The following is a 20,504-nucleotide window of genomic DNA, read 5'->3' as shown; positions in this document are numbered from 1 at the left end:
AAAGAAACCTCTGCACCTGCTCGTCCATGCATTTTTCATAAGATCTTGAGATGTCAATTTGGGAGGCCATTTTGAGAAAAAACACAAGACAATAAATATTCTGCACCAGTTTCACAGAAAGAAGCACACATTCAAAATGCAGAACATTTTGGCAAATGTTCTATTGTGATTTTATCATAAATCTAAAAATCATATCTCACTGTACATGCCTTTTTAAGAGAAAAACTCTCAGCTCCCCATATTCAGATTAAATAAATTAGCTGGTGTTAATCTGCTTCAGCTCCCACACATCATTCCTTTGTTCTTCTAGTTTTGGATACATCTCTGACATGACTTCTTTCAGGCAAAGGTAAAGTAATGGTAGCAATACTATTATGTACAAGTAATACCTAAAATATACTTTAAGTACCAAAAGTGAAAGTAATATTAGTATGTGATGTGAGGGTCTAAGGACAGAGGGTGTCATATTGTCATACTGATATTCTGAACTAACTGTGAAGTCCACTGAGAGAAATGTAACATTTGTGATATTGGGCTATATAAATAAACATTGATTGATTGATTGACATGTCTCCATGCTTTAATTCTCATACTGCCTGTGCTGCGGCACCTCTTTTCACCCTCTGTCTGAAACCAGAGCCCAGTCTGCTCTGATTGGTTAGCTGGCCGGCTCTGCTGTGATTGGTCAACCACTCAGATAGGTCACGCCCCTTATCCTATCACATACAATGTGTTGGAGCGCTAGCCAATAGAAGCGCAAGTGTTACATAGTGATGTCATTATGTTCCGGAAGAAAGCAGAGGAGTCCAATTGAGGCGTTTCAGGCAGGGGGGCATCTTACATCTTTCTTAATGTGTTTTCTTTGTGATGCATAAACAAGCAAGTTCCTTGTATGTGAAAATGAACACAGCAATACACCTGACTCTGGTTCTGAACCTGTTCAGTGTTTTCCTCCTGGACGCCCTCAGAGTTATCAGTTACAGGTTTTCTCCGTCCTCATGCCTTCTTAAGCTTCCTCTGTCTTAGCGTGCCCACCACTGCAGTGAAGACAATCTCCTGTAAATTGCTTTTTCGATCAGTTTTGACATCAATCTGCTCCCTTGGGACTGTGGGCATTCATGTGATGGTGGAGAGGAAGGTTTCTCTCCTTATGGATGTTGACAACCCCACTCAGCCTGGTTTGATCTGCAGCATTAACATAATATTACCCCACATAGTGAAGTGGCAGTGACAGCCACAGAGGGATCCGCTCTGTGCACCAGGCATTGGCGCCACTGAGGTTACCACAACGGCAAGAGACGAGACAATAGAGGCTGTTAGAGGGCAGACATTTATAGCATTACAACAAGGACAGTTTGTGCAATTATGCAATTCATGGATCCCTCTTCTCTGGGTGATTTCAACACAATCATTTACAGTCATTAGCACAACAAACGTTGGTGAGGCTAGCTGCTCTAAACTTGTCAGTCTCACTCTTTAAGTTGAAACAGTTGGCATTTCTGACTTTTCAGTTCATGAGAATAATTTGTTTGGTTGAAAAATCAATGCTAGAATTGGGCGGGATGACCAGCGAGCATGTAGCTGGACTTCCATGTTCTAGATCTCAGAGAGTGTATCTCCAACTACATCCCACCTTTGCAGCCAGACATACAGAGTGTAGAAGGGTGCGTGCTTCCCCACAACCATCTCATGTAGAAATATAAAATAACTTCTAAAGGCTTTGTGCGCTGTGAGACTGAACACCCTGTGGAGAAAGAGATCCCTCTGTTGTGGCGGGCTGGATAAATGCTTTATAATGTACAAAGTTGTTTTGATCCTACATTACAATCACACGACTGCTGCCTCATGTGTTTCCTCTCGCTCTGCTTTTGTCTTTCCCAGGCCAAAGATATCTCATCACCTCCACAGGAGCCTTGTATATTCTGGACGTCCTGCCTGAGGATGGGCTGAATAACTACCGCTGCACGACCCGCCACCGCTACACCGGCGAGACGCGCCAGAGCAACAGCGCCCGTCTCATCGTGTCAGGTCAGGACTGCATTCAGACTGGGATCTGTTTGAATGCAATAACACACAGGAGAACAGTATTGAAGTCTTACTGTAGATAATGCCATAGATGTTAACAATTCATTAAAGAAACCCTTGACTTTAAGACGATGGAACAGGAAGTGCTAAGTCAGTTCTGCGTTTTTGGGCTCATCCGACTTTATTAACCCTAAACTCTCTCTCAACTCAGTGGACATTTTTAAACACCAGTTAAAGACACATCTTTTTAGATTGGCTTTTTATTAGTGACCCCCCACTTTAAATGTTCTTTTAGTCTTTATTATTTACCTACCTTTAGATTGTTTTATTTATTTTATAGGTGTTATTTCTGTTGTACCTATATGTTCACTTGTTTTATGTTTTTTTTTATTGTTAAATCAACTCAGTTGTCTTGTGTCTTATCTGTCAGAGAGAAATTTATTGAATTTTTTATTATCATACATTTGACCTCCTTGTGTTAATCTGATAACATTTTATATTTTGCTGCATGTACCTTTTTAAAGTTCTTAACAAATAATCTGAGGGGAATTTCTTGTTGTTTGTTTTTACCTAGTGATGTGTCATTTTGTAAAGCACTTTCAGCTGCACGTGTTGTATGAAAAGTGCTATATAAATAAAGCTGTATTATTTACTCCCAGACCCCACCAATGCTGAGCCGGGCATCCTGGATGGCTTTGACCACAGAGAGGTGACGATCAATCACCGGGTGGAGCTGCCCTGTAAGGCCTCGGGCTACCCAACGCCCAAATACCGCTGGCTGAAGGACAACAGCCCTCTGGAGCCCGACAACCGCTTCAGACAGACCATCACCGGGCTGCTGATCGAGAGCACGCAGCCCAGCGACTCTGGGACGTACGTCTGCGAAGTGTGGAACAGCTACGGCAACGCTGAGGTCATGGGGCGCCTGTACATCAAACGTAAGCATATATACATATTTTCATATATTTTTGTATTCGGGATTGTGGGAAACGGTTTTTCGATCTCTCTGTCTGTACACACAAACTGAAAGATTGACAATAAAGTTGACTTTGACTTGACATTTTTGGCATTTTTGCTTAACTTGAAGACGCCACATTGTTTTTTTCCAGAGCCCCTGAAGGCGGTGGTCAGCCCCCGGAAGGTGAAAGGCAGCGTGGGTAGCAAGGTGTCTCTGTCCTGCAGCGTGAGCGGGTCAGACGAGTACGAGCTGTCGTGGTACCGAAACGGGGAGATCATCTACCCCGGAAACAACGTGCGCTTCACCGGGCTCAACCGGGAGAGCCTCATCATGGAGGGCATGTCCAAGAGCGACGGGGGGGCGTACCAGTGCTTCGCCAGGAAAGGAAAGATGTCCGCACAGGACTTCGTGCAAGTCATCCTCGAAGGTCAGCACGGTACTTACAGCAGGGTTGGGAGGGTTACCTTAAAAATGTATTCAGCAATCTAATCTAGTATGACCATAAATCACAATCACACTAAAGTAAGAGTCACAACAAAAGTAATGTAATCTGATTACTTTCTGTTACTTCTGGATTACCTCAATTTCAAATGTAAGGCAACAAAAATCCAAGATAAAATGAATATCAATACGATGTTTTTTACTTCGGTGTATAATGTAAGACAACACCACAATGTGACCTAAGAAAGTAATAAGGATACAAAATGATATGTAGTTGTATAGTTAAGAAATGCTATTTTAGTTTAATACATGAATTAAAAGCAAACAGTCTTTTTGTGTATTAAATCAGGTGTCAATCAACTACATTTAAAAAAGGATATTTAAAAAATAGAAGAATGTGTGATGTTGTGGAAACTTGGAATAATGAACAAAGCAGATCTAGTCCAAACTGAATATTTTACTGTATATTATTCCAGCAGTTTACAACAAGAACACTAGTACACTGGGAATCATGCACTCCACAACTCGTATTCATTTCATCAATCAAATAACCTGGAAAAACACAGAGCAGGATACTTCCTTGCACTTCAAAATAAAAGCATTTCCTGTCAACATTTCAAAGTAAAACAGAATGATTACCCTTGTACTTAGAGGTAAATAATTTGACAATATGCTTCAACATTTGTCCTGTCACTTATGTCCGTAAGCAAATAAACTCATGTTTACAGAGCAGCCTGAGCAGAAGTACTGTAGCAGCTGTGAGTTAGCAGAAACAGATTCAGGAGATCGATACAGGGTTTTGTGTCGAGGGCGTCCTCCTACGACTCTCCACCATTAGAATGATAATCCCAGACTTCTCCAACACACACACACACACACACACACACACACACACACACACACACACACACACACACACACACACACACACACACACACACACACACACACACACACACACACACACACACACACACACACACACACACACACACACACACACACACACACACACACACACACACACACACACACACACACACAAATCCAATAGCTCACATTGGCAGCGTTGCTCAGGCAACTGTATCCTATGGTCTGGGAGCTGTAGAAAGGAGATATTGAAATCAATCTTTATTTGTATAGCCCAATATCACAAAACATGTGGGCTTTACAGATTAAAAATAAATAACATTGTAAATGATGGAGTTACAGCTAAATGAAAATACAAGATAGTGTATGTAATACAAATAGAAATAGAAAATAAATTAAGATAACAAAAAATGACATTAAAAAGACAAAACATTCAAATTATTCAAATTTAAGTACCATCAAAATGAAATGAAATCATGTGGAACAGATCTAGATGATCAGAGAGCAGCAGCATGCAGACATACTGTACACGTTTCAGAAGCAAACGGCTCGTGGACAAAAGTTTTTTTTGTGGTTTTTGTTTTATTTCACAGATTGACCCCTTACAGTAACTACAGTTAATACGGGTGATTCATCTGGAAAGCACAAATTAATCACAATACCAAGTGTGAACCAAAGTTGCTCCCGCTCCACCAGCAAGGGATGTTTACCATGAAAGGCATGGGAGTTAAAACACAAAGAAAATTAGGAATCAACACAAGATTATTACACTGTGTCGGATTTCATGCCAACAATTCAGAAATCATGTTTTAATAAAGTAAGAAACGCTCTGATTGATCTCACCAGTTAGTTAGTCATCTCTTTATTACAACACCCCGTCTATTTGTTTTTAACTCCCCCCCAAAAAAACAAGGATTTTAAACTTGTGATGAATCATGACTAATCAAGAGCCAACTTGATGGACTATGTGGGGGCAACACTTCAGTTTAACATCTTCATTCACTCTCCTGTCCCCCCCCCCCCCCCCACGTCGCCCCCCCCCGGGTGTAGATGGTACTCCAAAGATCCTGGCCTCGTTCAGCGAGAAGGTGGTGAACCCCAACGAGCCCGTCTTCCTGGTCTGCAACGTGAAGGGCACGCCTCCCCCCCGCTGCACCTGGTCTCTGGACGACGACCCCGTCATCAAGGACTCCCACCACCACCTGGGCCACTACGAGACCCACGAGGGCCACGTGGTCAGCCAGCTGAACGTCACGCACACCCAGGTGCAGGACGGGGGGGTGTACCGGTGCACGTGCAGCAACTCGGCCGGGCTCGTGTACCACCAGGCTCGAATAAACGTAAGAGGTGCTTGTCAAATCAGCTCCTCCAAGAACAACAATACACATACCTGTCTGTCTCTCTGTGTGTGTTTGTCTGTGTCTGTCTGTCCCGCTGCCTGTCTGGTGCTTTCAGGAAATGAGCGCTGGTTTTTGTCTGAAATTAAAAAGGGTGTTAGGAATTTAAAATACAAAAAAGGCGCGATTGTCACTCCTGTGGTTCAGGGCAGGCAGTTGCGAGCTAGCTAACAAGCTAACAGGCTAATGACATTCGTTTTTGTGCGCCATACGGATAGGACTACAGTTTTAGTCAGAGCTACAAGAAAATCATCAGTCGTCTGTTTATATCATGTTGTGTACGCTTTTGTACAGATATTCTCACTTTAACTTCTTAAATCCATATTTTAAGGGTAACCAAATGTTATTTCAGTCACCTAGAGGGGCATATGAATATCTCTACAATACAATAGTTGACCCATGATGGGCAGAACGACACTGTCATGCTTAAAGTTGGGCAAATTAAAAAGACCTTACGTTCTTGTTTTGAGTAGATTTGATCAAGTGTTAAATGTGTTAACTATTAGGTTCCTAATCACATTTGCACTGATTGATTTTGCCTTAATCTTATTTTTTGGAATCGTCCTTTTCCCCTCCGAATGATCACTTCCTAAATGCCTGTATTTTTAGCTCAAGTGAATTCCCCCGGCTTGCTGCACATATCTGGATATTGGGTTTTCAAAATGGGCTGGTTTCTAAATAGCCGGAAGAAAAAAAGATATGACTTTCTATTTGCATGAATGCATTTATCTGCGGGTGTGTGTGTGTTTCGTTCTGCGTGTGTTTACTCAAGCAGCCCATTCACGATCAGATGTTAAAGCGATTACTCTATTTCCATTTTATGAGGCGCAGAATGCAGATTACAGTGATGTGGGTAAACAGCAGGAGCAGCATTATAAGCATCAGCGGCGCAGTGTTATCTAAATGTTTTCCTGCAGACGGCGAGCACACTTTAATCACTTTACCGCCTTCTGCTCACAGTTAAGCCTAACATCTTGTGGTAAAACAAACAAGTTTATTTTGCGTGTATTAATATTTTAGTGGCAGGTTTAATACGTGAAGCTGTAGAGAGAAATGTTCTGTTTCATGTTTTGTGTCTAGCAGTTGTTTAAATTCATTTTGTAAAGTATTTTATTTACAAAAACACCAAAAATAAAGCCAACGTGATTCGATTCACCTTCCACCGAATGTCTTTATAGAGGATCTTTTCCCCTTCTCTGTCCCTCTTTTAGGCCGAGCCAACATCCGCCCGATGAAAAACATCACGGCGATCGCTGGACGAGACGCGTTCATTCACTGCCGTGTGATTGGCTACCCTTACTACTCTATAAAGTGGTACAAGAACTCTGCACTGCTGCCGTTCAACCACCGGCAGCGAGCGTTCGAGAACAACGGCACGCTGAAGCTGACCAACGTGCAGCAAGTGGACGCCGGCGAGTACAACTGCAAAGTGATGGTCCAACCCAACAAGATGGACTCCCAGAGCGTGCACCTGTGCGTCAGAGGTCAGTCCCACGCAGCTAAATATGATCCACACCCCTGGGATCAGGTTCGGAGCGTAATCGATCAGAAAAAACCTCACTACTCGAGTGATGTATCAGTTAACAAAAGTACCAAACAGCCACCCTTGCACCTACTGTAATGTCATACATACAATACTCTGTAAAGGTGTGGGTGTGAATTCATCATGGCCCAATCAGAAAGTTAAACAAAGAGACTACACAGGCTAAACAAACAAGTCAGAGGGTTAAAACAGAATCATATAAGTACATCAGGTTTCATAGAGCCAAACATTTCAAGTGCTACTCAACTGGCTTTAGATGAGCCAGTCCTTTATTAGTATATAAGTCAATCAATGTTTATTTATATAGCCCAATATCACAAATGTTACATTTGTCTCAGTGGACTTCACAGTTTGTACAGAATATCAGTATGACAATACGACACCCTCTGTCCTTAGACCCTCACATCGTACAAGGAAAAACTTCCAGAGAAAACCCAGTTTAAAGGGAAAAATGGGAGAAACCTCAGGGAGAGCAACAGAGGAGGGATCCCTCTCCCAGGACGGACAGACGTGCAATAGATGCCGTGTGTAAATTGAAAAGATAATACATTTGCACCATAGGTAGTCCAAATGTTTGGAAATGCATGTGTGTATAGGAAGATGAATCCACAAGGATATCCATCCAGGACTTATGATCCAGGACCACAGCCACGACTCAAGATCCAGGACTCGCAATCCATGACACAGGACCGCAGGATCATCCATGACTCCGGATCCCGGCGTATATAGACACCAAAAAGAAAGACATTTGGGGAAGCTGGGTTAATCGGAACATGAGAGTACACAGGTATAGACAGAGAGAAGGAAGAAGTAAGATGTCCCCCGACAAACTAAGCCTATATCAGCAAAACTAGGGGCTGAATCTAATCAGCAATAACTATAAGCTTTATCAAAAAGGAAGGTCTTAAGCGCACTCTTAAAAACGGATAGGGTGTCTGCCGCCCGAACACAAACTGGAAGCTGATTCCACAAAAGTGGAGCTTGATAAGAAAAGGCTCTGGCTCCCATTGTACTTTTAGAGACTCTAGGAACAACCAACAACCCTGCATTCTTGGAACGCAATGCCCTAGTAGGACAATAGGGTATAATGAGTTCTTTAAGGTAAGATGGCGCCTGCCCATTAAGGGCTTTTTAGGCGAGAAGAAGAATTTTAAATTCTATCCTGTGTTCTATAGGGAGCCAGTGTAAGGCAGCCAGAACAGGAGTAATGTGGTCCCTTTTCCTAACTCTGGTTAGTACACGAGCTGCAGCATTTTGAATCAGCTGAAGCGACTTGACTGACTTCTTGGTACACCCTGATAATAAGGAGTTACAATAATCCAGCCTTGAAGTAACAAATGCATGGACTAGTTTCTCTGCATCGTTTTGAGGCAAGATATGCCTGATTTTTGCAATGTTACGTAGATGGAAGTAGGCGGTCCTTGAAATTGATTTTATGTGGGCGTTAAAGGATAAATCCTGATCAAATATAACACCAAGATTCCTATATAAGTGCTTTGTTAGTCATTCTATCGCTCGAAGTGGAGTCGAAAGAGATGAGTTTTCAGTTCCCCCCCCGGAAGATGTGTAAGCTTTCTGCTGTCCTGATTTCAATGGGGAGCTCATTCCACCATTTTGGAGCCAGGATAGCAAACCCACGCGTTTTTGCTGATCGGAACTTGGGTCCCCCTCGCAGTGCGGGTGCAGCGAGCCGTTTGGCTGATGCATAAAGGCTCCCTCTGAAGGTCGGACCAGCGCCGTATAGATAGAATGTGTACTGATAATATCCGCAATATAAATCTTTAAACTTCTTCTTACCTTTAAAAGTCCGTCACGAACGGTCTATTATGCTGCAACTCTACAGCTCTGCTAGCCTTGGCGCTAACTTCCGGGGAACGGTTGAGAGGCTCCACGATCCGCCATTGCTGTAAAAAAGTGGTCGGAGATGACGTAACTCTCAGTCTATACGGCGCTGGGTCGGACCAATCGGGATCTTCTAAGCTTCAAGTGGGCGGGACAAGGCAGCACAATGGCAACTAAGGGGCAGCACAGCTAACAATCATACAGAAACTCACAGGACTGTTAGTGGAGGCTGCGGCTGTAACAGTAACTATGAGTGTTAAATTAATGTAAAAAGTACAATATTTGCCTCTGAAATGTGTGGAAGCATAAACTTGCATACAACGGAATCACTCAAGTGAAGTACAATTGTGTCAAAATAGTACTTAGTTACTTTCCAACACTGCTACTACATCAATCTACTGTTTTATCCACTCATCCAAACCCCTGATGACAGGAATAGCGCTTATCCAGAGTGTGTTTAGAGTCAAACTGTATGCATAATACAACAACACGGTAATACAATTAGATCTATGCAAACAGACTGCTCTACATTCAGAGGGAAATCTCTAGCCGTCACACACACACACACACACACACACACACACACACACACACACACACACACACACACACACACACACACACACACACACACACACACACACACACACACACACACACACACACACACACACACACACACACACACACACACACACACACACACACACACACACACACGTCATCTGTGTGTGAGTGTCCAGTGAGTTCAACTAACAGTGAAATCAGAAGCACTTTAGCACCTTATTTAATTCACAACAAAGTGGAGATAATGGTCTCCGGGGAAACCCAAAGACACTTGCGCATTTTAAGCATGAGCAGAGTAAATTAACAAATGCACTCGCTCTCTATAGCACCGCTGGGAAGTGTTGCTTTATATCATGGCACTCTCTTCAGCTCTCCCCCTCTGTTCCCCTCCCTCCAGTGGAAAGTGTAATATAGCATACTGTACAGAGGGAGGGGAGGAGAGGGGAGGGGGCCCTAATGGGGAAGCCCTTTTTAAGTATTACCTTTTACAGAGGTAAGATCAGTCACTGTGTAATATCACTGCTACAGCTTTCATTACTCTGTAACTGGGAATGAGCAGATTGTTTTACTAGATCAACAGCTGCCCACCTTTTGTGTGAGGGTCTTTTTATTTATATCTATTTACAATAACTAGTTACCTTTACAAAAATGTGATCTTATCTGAGTATCACAATATAAAGTAACCTGATTGCTTTCTGTTCAAATCTGAGCTGACAGAAAATACTCAGTTTTAGTTTAATACACACAGTTAAACTCAGACATACTTTTTTATAACATATAGGTTCACCTACTGAATTAAAACAGATCAAATGAACCAAAGAAAGTGAAAACCATAAAGCAGATTCAGGCAGTAGGCGTATAGATTCACATTTAAAGTATTAACCTAAAGAACAGTACAGCTTACAGAGGACAAATGACATTAACATTGGAATCTGCAGGTGATCCCCCGTTTTTAGAAATGTAGCAGTAAACTGATTACATCTTTTGAACATAACTGTAAGGGAATACAGGTACCTTTTTTGTATCCTGGTTACATCATCCCGTTACTCTTTTAAACCTGCTCACGACTTTGATCTCTGTGTCTCCTCCTCTCTGTCAGTCCCTCCCTACATCCAGCCCTTTGAGTTCCAGCGCTTCACCATCGGGCAGCGCGTCTTCATCCCCTGCGTGGTCATGTCGGGCGACCGCCCTCTGGACATCACCTGGCAGAAGGACGGGCGTCCCATCCCCATCAGCCTGGGCGTAACCGTGGACAACATCGACTTCACCAGCTCGCTGCGCATCTCCAACCTGACGCCCGACCACAACGGCAACTACACCTGCGTCGCCCGCAACGAGGCGGCTGCCGTGGAGCACCAGAGTCAGCTCATTGTGAGAGGTGAGAGGGGAACACAGGAACAGATTTTGGAGTTGGTTTGGGATCGGGTCTAAATACGTACTGGAACCTAGTGGACTACCATCATTTGTTGTATGTGAGAAGTTTTTTTTATTTGAAGTAATCCCTGACATGCCAAACTTTACTTATCACTTCCTCCTGTCTGGCTGAAGGTACAATGGACTAATGCTGTGTGACTGGTATGAACATCTGCACACAAAGACTATAATACATACAACTAAAACATGTGTCAACAGTGTGGGGAAAGTCTCTTTGAAATCTAGGTTGCAGATTACTACAGTAGTTACTCTGTTAAGAAATTGGGTGATTTCAATTATTTGAGGAAGTTACTTAAAGTCATGTTAGTAGATTAAACAGATGTTTTTAACTTGGCAGGGCCTACACATTTAAGTTAATCCAGGAAGTGTAAAGGTTCTCAAAACTGATTAGTGTAAAACCTTTATTAAAATGATCTGTGTGTGTGTGTGTGTGTGTGTGTGTGTGTGTGTGTGTGTGTGTGTGTGTGTGTGTGTGTGTGTGTGTGTGTGTGTGTGTGTGTGTGTGTGTGTGTGTGTGTGTGTGTGTGTGTGTGTGTGTGTGTGTGTGTGTGTGTGTGTGTGTGTGTGTGTGTGTGTGTGTGTGTGTGTGTGTGTGTGTGTGTGTGTGTGTGTGTGTGTGTGTGTGTGTGTGTGCAGTTCCCCCTCAGTTTGTGGTGCAGCCTGAGGATCAGGACGGGATCTACGGGAAGACTGTGACTCTGAACTGCTCGGCTGAAGGATACCCTCCACCCACCATCGTATGGGAACACTCCAAAGGTACATCCAACACAGCACGCATTATACCTACTGCAAGCTAACCTGCAGATACATAGGAAGTATCATTTGAAATTAAGTCACAAAAACTACTATAGGTGAGCTTTTGCTCAGTAGCGTGTGCAGCTGCCAGGACCACACATTGGTCTCAGGTTGTGTTTCATAATGTGTATGAAGGCGAGTGCAGTAGTAGTGCTTTTGCAGGTGAGTGTTTTCCATTTGCTTCATCCAGAGCCAGAGCATGTGTGTGTGATGCACGGACGTAAAACACACAAACACACGGCCATCTGCTCTGTATACATGGGTCTGGGGGCTTGCAGGGTTTCCACCTGCACCATTAGAGAATCATCAGAGAGTGAGAGACAGAAAGACAGATGGAGCGTTAGCAGACGGACAGACAGGCAGCCGGTGAGTGGAGCCACTTGAGCAGGGCGGATGAAGAGGGGCCCCAGGTGTTGCTCCATCATCCATACAACCAGGGATGAAAGCTTCCGCAGCAGAAGGACAACAACCAATGAGGAGTGGTGCGTGAGTGTGCGTGTTTGTGTGTGTGAGTGTGCGTGGGCCCATGATCAAAGGAATGATGTCTGTTTTTCACCCTTTGATTGGATGTGTGTGTGCGGGCGTGCATGAGAGACAGGCTTGATGCTTGATTAGTACTGTCTGACCAGTCCTGATCAGTTCAGAGGGATTAGTCGCCTCAGTGCAGTGCAGTGTGTGTGTGTGTGTGTGTGTGTGTGTGTGTGTGTGTGTGTGTGTGTGTGTGTGTGTGTGTGTGTGTGTGTGTGTGTGTGTGTGTGTGTGTGTGTGTGTGTGTGTGTGTGTGTGTGTGTGTGTGTGTGTGTGTGTGTGTGTGTGTGTGTGTGTGTGTGTGTGTGTGTGTGTGTGTGTGTGTGTGTGAGCGTCTGTGTGTTTACTCAATCGTAGTGTTAAAAACAAGCTTTAGCTATCCAGCAGGAAGTGGTTCAGTTGGCCAGGCGGAAGGTTCGGTTTTGGCTCAGTTTCATTAGGCCTTCATCAATAAATCCATCAAAATACTTTTTGAATCCCAAATGATGAAGACTTAGGCTCATGTTGAAGACATGATGAAGACTTAGGCTCATGTTGAAGACATGATGAAGACATGATGAAGACTCAGGCTCATGTTGAAGACAGGAGGAATACTCATATATCCTGGTGCAGCCATTTTTTCCTAAAGCCCATTGAACTACACTCGATATATTCCGTCTGACTCTTTGCTAACGCCTATGTCGAGAGGGAGGGGGGGAGACACGGCTTGTATCTCCTTCTCCGTTTATCCAACATCCTCTGTGTCCTTCTCCAGATATCAGTGGGGATAGTCGTTATGCTAGCCACCATGCTAGCTGGCTTTAGTGTGATCAGCTGTCCCTGGTGTAAACAACGCAGACATGCCGTTTTAGTGGCGTAGATGCACAACACTAGCAACTCAAAAACAACAAATTAAATAGTTTAGAGAGGGCAAAGCTTGATTAGTTGTTAATAGAAATGACTAACAGAAAAAATAAGATCAAAACGATCGAAACAGAAAGCTATTGTGAAAATATTGAAAATCTAGCAGGAGCAACTGCAGCAGTCACATATTCTTACCACATTGTATTCACATCTCTCCTGGTGACTTGTAATATGTTGTGCAGGAAATCAGTCAGAGCACAGAGGCAATGAACATCCCCTCCAACAGAAATCCTATCCAGGGAAGGTGGCTTGGGAAGCTATCGTGTAATTTGTTGTAGGCCAGAGTGCAGTTTGTCCAGAGAATGGCTGTCTGGCATGATTTCACTAGCTAAGCGCCAGATGAGTGTCTCTGGGAGATATGGAGCAGTAAGTAAAGGTCAACCACTATTAGCATAACGACTAGCACCATTTGGATATGCAAAATCCATAATTCAAGGAAGAACACACACATCTCTCTCTCGCTCTGTTTCTCTCCAGGGGAGCAGGAACAAAGTCACCACTTGACCCTTTGCTTGCCACGGCCACTTGACTGCATTTTAATTAAAAAGCAAAAACCCACAGCGCACTAAATAGCCTAATCTCTACACGCTAACTTTAACACAAGCTAATGCAGCGTCTGGCTCAGTTCACACATGTGTTTAATACTACATGAGCGAGGTGCAGTACCGTCCTTTATCTCTATAGGAGCAGACATTTGCTTTATAATTCATTGTCACTGACATTTCCTATAGATTTAAATGCCACCATTGCAGAATGAGATACTGTATTGTTTGACAATAGAACAAGAGTGATGATATCATTCTCTATTAAAAAGATAGGTATTAATTACGCGCAGGCAGAAGGCCAGAATATGTCAGAGATGTCCAGTCCAATTCTTTCACAGATGCTTCAGTGATGGATATCAAGTGTCAGTCCTATTGGGCTATGGAGAATTGGGAAAATATATTTGCAGAGTAACTCCATCCATCCATCCATCTTCTCCCGCTTATCCGTGGTCGGGTCGCGGAGGTAGCAGTTCCAGCAGAGAGCCCTAAACAAAGTTTCCTTTCCCTGGCCACATCAACCAGCTCTGACTGGGGGATCCCAAGGCGCTCCCAGGCCAGCGAAGAGATATAATCCCTCCACCTGGTCCTAGGTCTACCCCTTGGTCTCTTCCCAGCTGGATGTGCCTGGAACACCTCGCCCAGGTGGCATCCTAACTAGGTGCCCGAACCACCTCAACTGGCTCCTTTCGACGCGAAGGAGGAGCGGTTCAACTCCGAGTCCCTCCCGGATGACTGAACTTCTCATCTTATCCCTAAGGGAGACGCCAGCCACCCTGCGGAGAAAACCCATCTCGGCTGCTTGTATCCGCAGAGTAACTCAAACCAGAAAAATAGGAGATACTGGGTCCCACGCTTAAAGACCATTTGAGCTAAATACCAGGTCGTGAGTGTGTTACTGTTGGATCCGACCAAAAGTGATGTTTATGTCTGAATTCTGAGGAAAAAGTCTAAATTCTGAGATTAAAGTCAGTGATCAAATCACAAACACTTTCCCCACTTTGCCTTAATCTTCAACACACTCTTCAGTGATGGTAATAGATTGTTAAATGTCTGTTTCCTTGTATCTTGTCTTCATATTTGTCCTTGTTGCTGTTGCAAATGGAGCTGCTGTGATGCAAGCAACTTGATCTGACCATGAAGTGTTATCGTCATCATATCCAGGCCTTAAGGATTCGTCTGTCCTCGTCCAAGGCCATATATGCAGTCATTATAACACAAATAAGAAGAATAAACCCAGACACACAGGGATAAATGTTCAAAATAAATACCGACTCGCTACATCTCTGAGGCTCTCAGTGCTGAAGGCCAGCAGCAACGAGAGGCCTCTGTGCTCTCTGCCTGGTGTTCCTGTGCACCAATCTGCTGTCTTGTTGAACATGAGCATTATGTCTGTAGTGATTGCATCACAGCAGCAGCTCGGCCTGTTTCCCTGTGCTCAGCAGCTGCTTGGCGGTTTAAGGATTTAGGCCTGGTGTTAAGAAACATGTTTACAATCCTCGCTTAATCTGACGGGCTTTGTCATAAAATCTGTAAACACAGACGCATGGTCAAATGAATGTACACGCAGACACACACTGCTTACCCGCAAGCACTGTGTACCGTGTTGGTGTTATACATAGTTTTCTATACTGAAAATTACGGGTTTATATAGACTGGTATAAGAATGAGTCTTAGAAATCTGAAAATGTGTTATCATTCGACCACTTCCTGTTCCATATTCTCTATGGCTTCTTTATGTCTTTGATTAACACAAGCTGAACAGATTGATATGCTGAATTTCCTGCTGAACGAAATGTGTCGGCATCATAAAGGTGTTTGCCACAGATCTCATTTTTTGCAGTATTACAAAATCCCATTGCTTGCCAAAATATGTCATCACTGCACCACCTTACGTAGGCTGTACGGACTTTATCAAGACTTCGATAGGATACTCTGTTTAAATGCTTATTCTGTCATTATTTACGTTCAAAATGTTTTGTGTCTTGCTTCTGTCCCAGGTGCGGGTGTCCCTCAGTTCCAGCCCATCCCTCTGAACAGCGGCTCTCGAGTGACGCTGCTGAGCAACGGCTCTCTGCTGATCAAACACGTGCTGGAGGACGACAGCGGCTTCTACCTGTGTAAGGTCAGCAACGACGTGGGAGCTGATGTCAGCAAGTCCATGTACCTCACCGTCAAAAGTAAGAGCCTGCGTCTGATGCACGATCAATAACAGCTGATGGGAAGTAATCATTGTGTATTTTAATGTTTGGGGGTTGGTGCAGCACGCCAGTAGTTTACAGATATCTGTACTCCTCGTAAAGTTGATCGGCCCGAGATTGAACTTGTTAAAGTCGAGAAGGAAGCGAGATGCACATCAGCATATTCAACACACAAGCTGTGCAAATGTGGAGCAAACTGAGTCTGAGAGGTACAGATTCTGGCACAGTCTGTCTTACTTTCACTGACCTAAATATATTGTGATGAACCATTTACTTGGTGAAATGTTCTCTGCTTTTAAGCTCCTGGATCTTTAATACCCCCTCTTAAAAACAATCCCCCCCGAAACACCTCCATTGGACTCCTTTGTTTACCTACGGAACATAGTTACATCACTTTGTACTGTAACACTCCAACTCCGACTATTGGCTAGCGCTCCAACACATTGTACATGATAGGCTGGACATCTCTAAGTGGTTGACTTATCACAACAGTGCTGGCCAGCTAACCAATCAGAGCAGACTGGGCTCTGGTTTCAGACAGAGGGTGGACAGAGGTGCAGCAGCCCAGGCAGTAGGAGAAAAGTAAAGAGCTTTTTGAACAGGGAAACATGTAGACACACAAAATACTAATATGCAATGGTTTTTTTTTTTTTTTTTTTTTACCTAGGCAGCCGACATATAACTAGAATTAATGACTTATTTCATTCCTCGTTTGTTTGTAGGAACACCAGATACCCATATGTATGTGCACAAGCTTTACAATATGTATTCATAATATGTCCCCTTTAAGGAAATAATTAAAGGGGTTATGAAACTGACTTATTCATGAGTGAGATGACAACAAATAAACAAACAGTGTAGGACAGAGAAGTGGAAACATGTCCCTATTCAGACTGCTTATTGTCCCGTTACTAAGTGTGTTTTTGTGTCAGTTGCAGGCATGTCATTGTCCCTGACTGAAGGTCTCCTGCCTCTAGTGAGCATTAGCATGTAGCTCCCCTATAGCGCTACGAGTGTCCCCCTATGTTCATGGCTCTTAGATGCGAGAGGGGCTTATTCTCCCTGAGCTACTGTTTTCAAACTGGAGCACGAGGAGCCCCGCTGACAGGCACACCTCTCTCTATCCCTTCTTCTTCTGTCTCTCTTTACCAGCCTAAAGGCTCATATGCAGACTGTGTTAAACATGTACAGAACCTGACATTTACAAGGGACACAAACTTCAAAGTGATGGGGTGGAAAGTAGCTAACTGTCCCTGACTTCTGACCTTTCTTTAAAAAAAAGGAATCCAACAAAAAATGAATTCCTTCTAGAGAAATGTGCACTTGTTATCATTAATATCAGCTGGCATGCCGTGGATATCCATGTGTCACTGTAATTAAGCCTCGCAGTGTACGAGGATGGGAGCTGTGTGAAGCCGTCAGTGCTGCAGCTCCAGAGAAAAACACGCTGGCTGTGTTTTCATAGGTCAGTCTGCTGACTGTGGCTCCCAGTTGCTATGCAGCGAGTTGACCTATGGCTGTGCTAACCTTTTTTTCTTCCATTTTCCTCCAAGCGAGAGCAAACACTGAGGCTGCAGCTACACAACACTCCACTCTCAGCAGCATATCCAACTCCAACATTGATTTTTAAGACATGTTTTATTAATTCTTTATTATCTTTATTCTTTATTTTGTCATACGAACATAGCTACAGTGTAGTTATGCTGATGAGCATCTTAGGTCACATGCTCCTCCAACAGTGCAACACAATAACACAGATAGACAGAAACATATAGTGCAAGTCTATATGCAATAAGAGTCTATATGCAAGTTATTGGAGTACGATATATTAGAGAAATAAATAAATAATTACTAAGTAGCAGATGAATGTTATGGATGTTGTTTCAGCAGTTCTGGGGCCGTATTCACAAAGCATTTTATCTTACCGCTAGGAGTGCTCCTAACTCGCGCTAAAACATTTTACGTAGGAGTTTTTTCTTAAAAGTTATTCACAAAGCCGCTGAGACCTACTCATACTAAGGATAAATCACTAAGAGTGAACTAAGAGTGACGCGCCGTTGCTATGGATGACGTCGATTCTCGTGCATGAGTTTAGAAGCGGTCAGTACGGTGATTGGTTGTTCAGAGCAGGCGGTCTCGGTGAAACTAATCCGCAACATCCCACAAACGAGCCACTAAAACAAGGAAATAGCCTAGGCTAGAAATGTATTCCTATCAAATAGTTATGGACAGTGCAGTTAGCAGAATACACGCATGATGACAAGTTTGTGCAGACCACGATAATGACGTTGTATATGCACGTTAAATAGAGAGAGAGCAAACAATAAAAATACGTAAATTGCATTAAATCAAGGAGGCAATTAAAAGCACCCTGCAAACTATTATCCAATGAGCATATTTCCAGCACTTAAACACTTTCAATAACAGCCCATACCGCCGTTCAAGCCCCCCTATCATGATGAATGAAAACAATCTGCGTGTTGATGGAATGTACTTTCTTTCTATTGACGAACACGTCCTCATCTTTTGATGGCGCAATTATTTGTATGTGCGTCCCGTCAATAGCACCGACCGCACCGGGCATACCTGCATTGCCATGAAGTTGGCTTTGATCCTGTGTAGTTGTTGATTGTCCAAAGGAAACCGGATAAACTGTTGGATGATATGTGGTCTAGAGAGCGCGTTGATGGTTTGGTTTATGGCACGGCTGACTGGTGGTTGCGATATTCCTAAATCGTCGGCATTGCAAAGTTGCATTTTCCCTGTTGCTAAATATCGTAGTGTTGCCAAACATTTTATTTCCGGACTAATCGGGTTATTCCTGTTAGTCGGGGATGTTATTGCATCCCGCACTAATTCCACAACAAGTTTGATACCCTCACGATTTAGCCTATATCTCTTGATCAATTCACAGTCTTCCATTGTCTCCAAAACATTTCGTCTCGCAGCCATTTTCAGATTCTTTGTGAATAGGTCTTACTGAGTTAGGAGTCCTCTCGAGGACTTTTAAGCTCTCCTAAACTTAGGTGCTACTTTTAGGCCTAAAATACTTTGTGAATTGCTCTTAGTGAATAAAATTAGGAGTCCTACATTTAAGACTGACACGCCCATTATGCTTAGGAGTTTCTCCTAAATTCGCCAGTTAGGAGCAACTTTTAGCCCTAAGATCCTTTGTGAATACTAAGATCCTTTGTGAAGGTGTTTAGCAGTCTTATTGCCTGTGGGATGAAGCTGTCCCTGAGTCTGGTGGTTTTAGTCCGGATGCTGCGGTAGCGCTTGCCAGACGGCAGCAGACAGAGCAGTTTGTGGCTGGGGGTGATGGGGGTCTTTTATAATATAAAAATATAATAATTTATCATTCCAACTAATGCAAAGTACAAACATGCAGAGTCTTGTGTAATACAGGGTGTTTTAATTTATACAACTGGGCTGTTAAAGAGGACATGTCATGCTCATGTTCAGGTTCATATTAGTCTGTTGTGCCTCTACTGTAACATGTAGCATGGACACATTTATTTGTCTCATACTGCCTTTGCTGCAGCAACTGTTTTCACCCTCTGTCTGAAAAAACTAATACTTCAGACTCACCAAAACATACTGGTTTGGTACAGAAACTCTTGAAAAAATCAAAACATAATCATTTAATATATTTTTCAATGATAATAAGAAAACAAATGAAAATGATCAACTCTCCTGTATCGTGAATCACATCGCAATCTTTTCCAAATGGTGCAACCCAAATAGATACTGAAGCTAAGACTGTGGTTTCACTGAATATGGATGAAAAACATGCGAGTGTCTTTCTACACTCTGCCCATTTACTCCTGAATGAAGTGTCTCTTGCAGTGTCATTTCAAACCTCTCAGTCACTTATAACTCGGTTAGCATTGACGTGTCATCTTCACCGCTGGAATAACTCACATTACAGGAAACTGCTGCGAGTACTTTGGGCCTATGATAAACCTGTGTGCTGCCATTGGCTGCTCGGTCATGACCGCACATGCTGGCTCAGCCACACGCTTGTCACTCGTCAACAGATCACATTTCATGCCCTTTAAACCCCAAACTGTACTCGTACACTCAAGACGCTTTCTGTAAAAGTGTACTTACTCGCATGAGTGGTTTGAAAAGGAGAGACCATTACTGTGCACACCATCATGTCCGTGTGTGTGTGTGTGTGTGTGTGTGTGTGTGTGTGTGTGTGTGTGTGTGTGTGTGTGTGTGTGTGTGTGTGTGTGTGTGTGTGTGTGTGTGTGTGTGTGTGTGTGTGTGTGTGTGTGTGTGTGTGTGTGTGTGTGTGTGTGTGTGTGTGTGTGTGTGTGTGTGTGTGTGTGTGTGTGTGTGTGTGCAAATATATTTTACTTCTTACTTAGGCGGGTTCCACTTCTTGTGTTTTTGCAATCACATCTGTTTTTATCTGTGTAACCGTTCATGGTGCATTGTGTTCATTCTGCTTGC

The 20,504-nt window shown here is 43.3% G+C and overlaps 1 protein-coding gene across 1 annotated transcript in view; it reads left to right on the top strand.

Moving 5' to 3' along the window:
- Nucleotides 1-20,504, top strand: part of LOC307034953 (cell adhesion molecule DSCAM-like) — a 137,021-nt gene that overhangs the window by 82,633 nt on the left and 33,884 nt on the right. The window contains exons 4-11 of the mRNA XM_079673875.1: nucleotides 1,882-2,028; nucleotides 2,685-2,963; nucleotides 3,135-3,410; nucleotides 5,345-5,641; nucleotides 6,903-7,175; nucleotides 10,743-11,021; nucleotides 11,714-11,833; nucleotides 15,846-16,025. Coding sequence (XP_079530001.1) covers nucleotides 1,882-2,028; nucleotides 2,685-2,963; nucleotides 3,135-3,410; nucleotides 5,345-5,641; nucleotides 6,903-7,175; nucleotides 10,743-11,021; nucleotides 11,714-11,833; nucleotides 15,846-16,025 — 1,851 coding nt within the window. The remainder of the gene's footprint in view (nucleotides 1-1,881; nucleotides 2,029-2,684; nucleotides 2,964-3,134; nucleotides 3,411-5,344; nucleotides 5,642-6,902; nucleotides 7,176-10,742; nucleotides 11,022-11,713; nucleotides 11,834-15,845; nucleotides 16,026-20,504) is intronic.

Source organism: Notothenia rossii, assembly GCF_949606895.1.
Source record: "Notothenia rossii genome assembly, chromosome: 4".
Lineage (NCBI taxonomy): Eukaryota > Metazoa > Chordata > Actinopteri > Perciformes > Nototheniidae > Notothenia > Notothenia rossii.
Note: the sequence above shows the minus strand (reverse complement) of the source record. Positions and strands in the feature narration are given on the sequence as shown.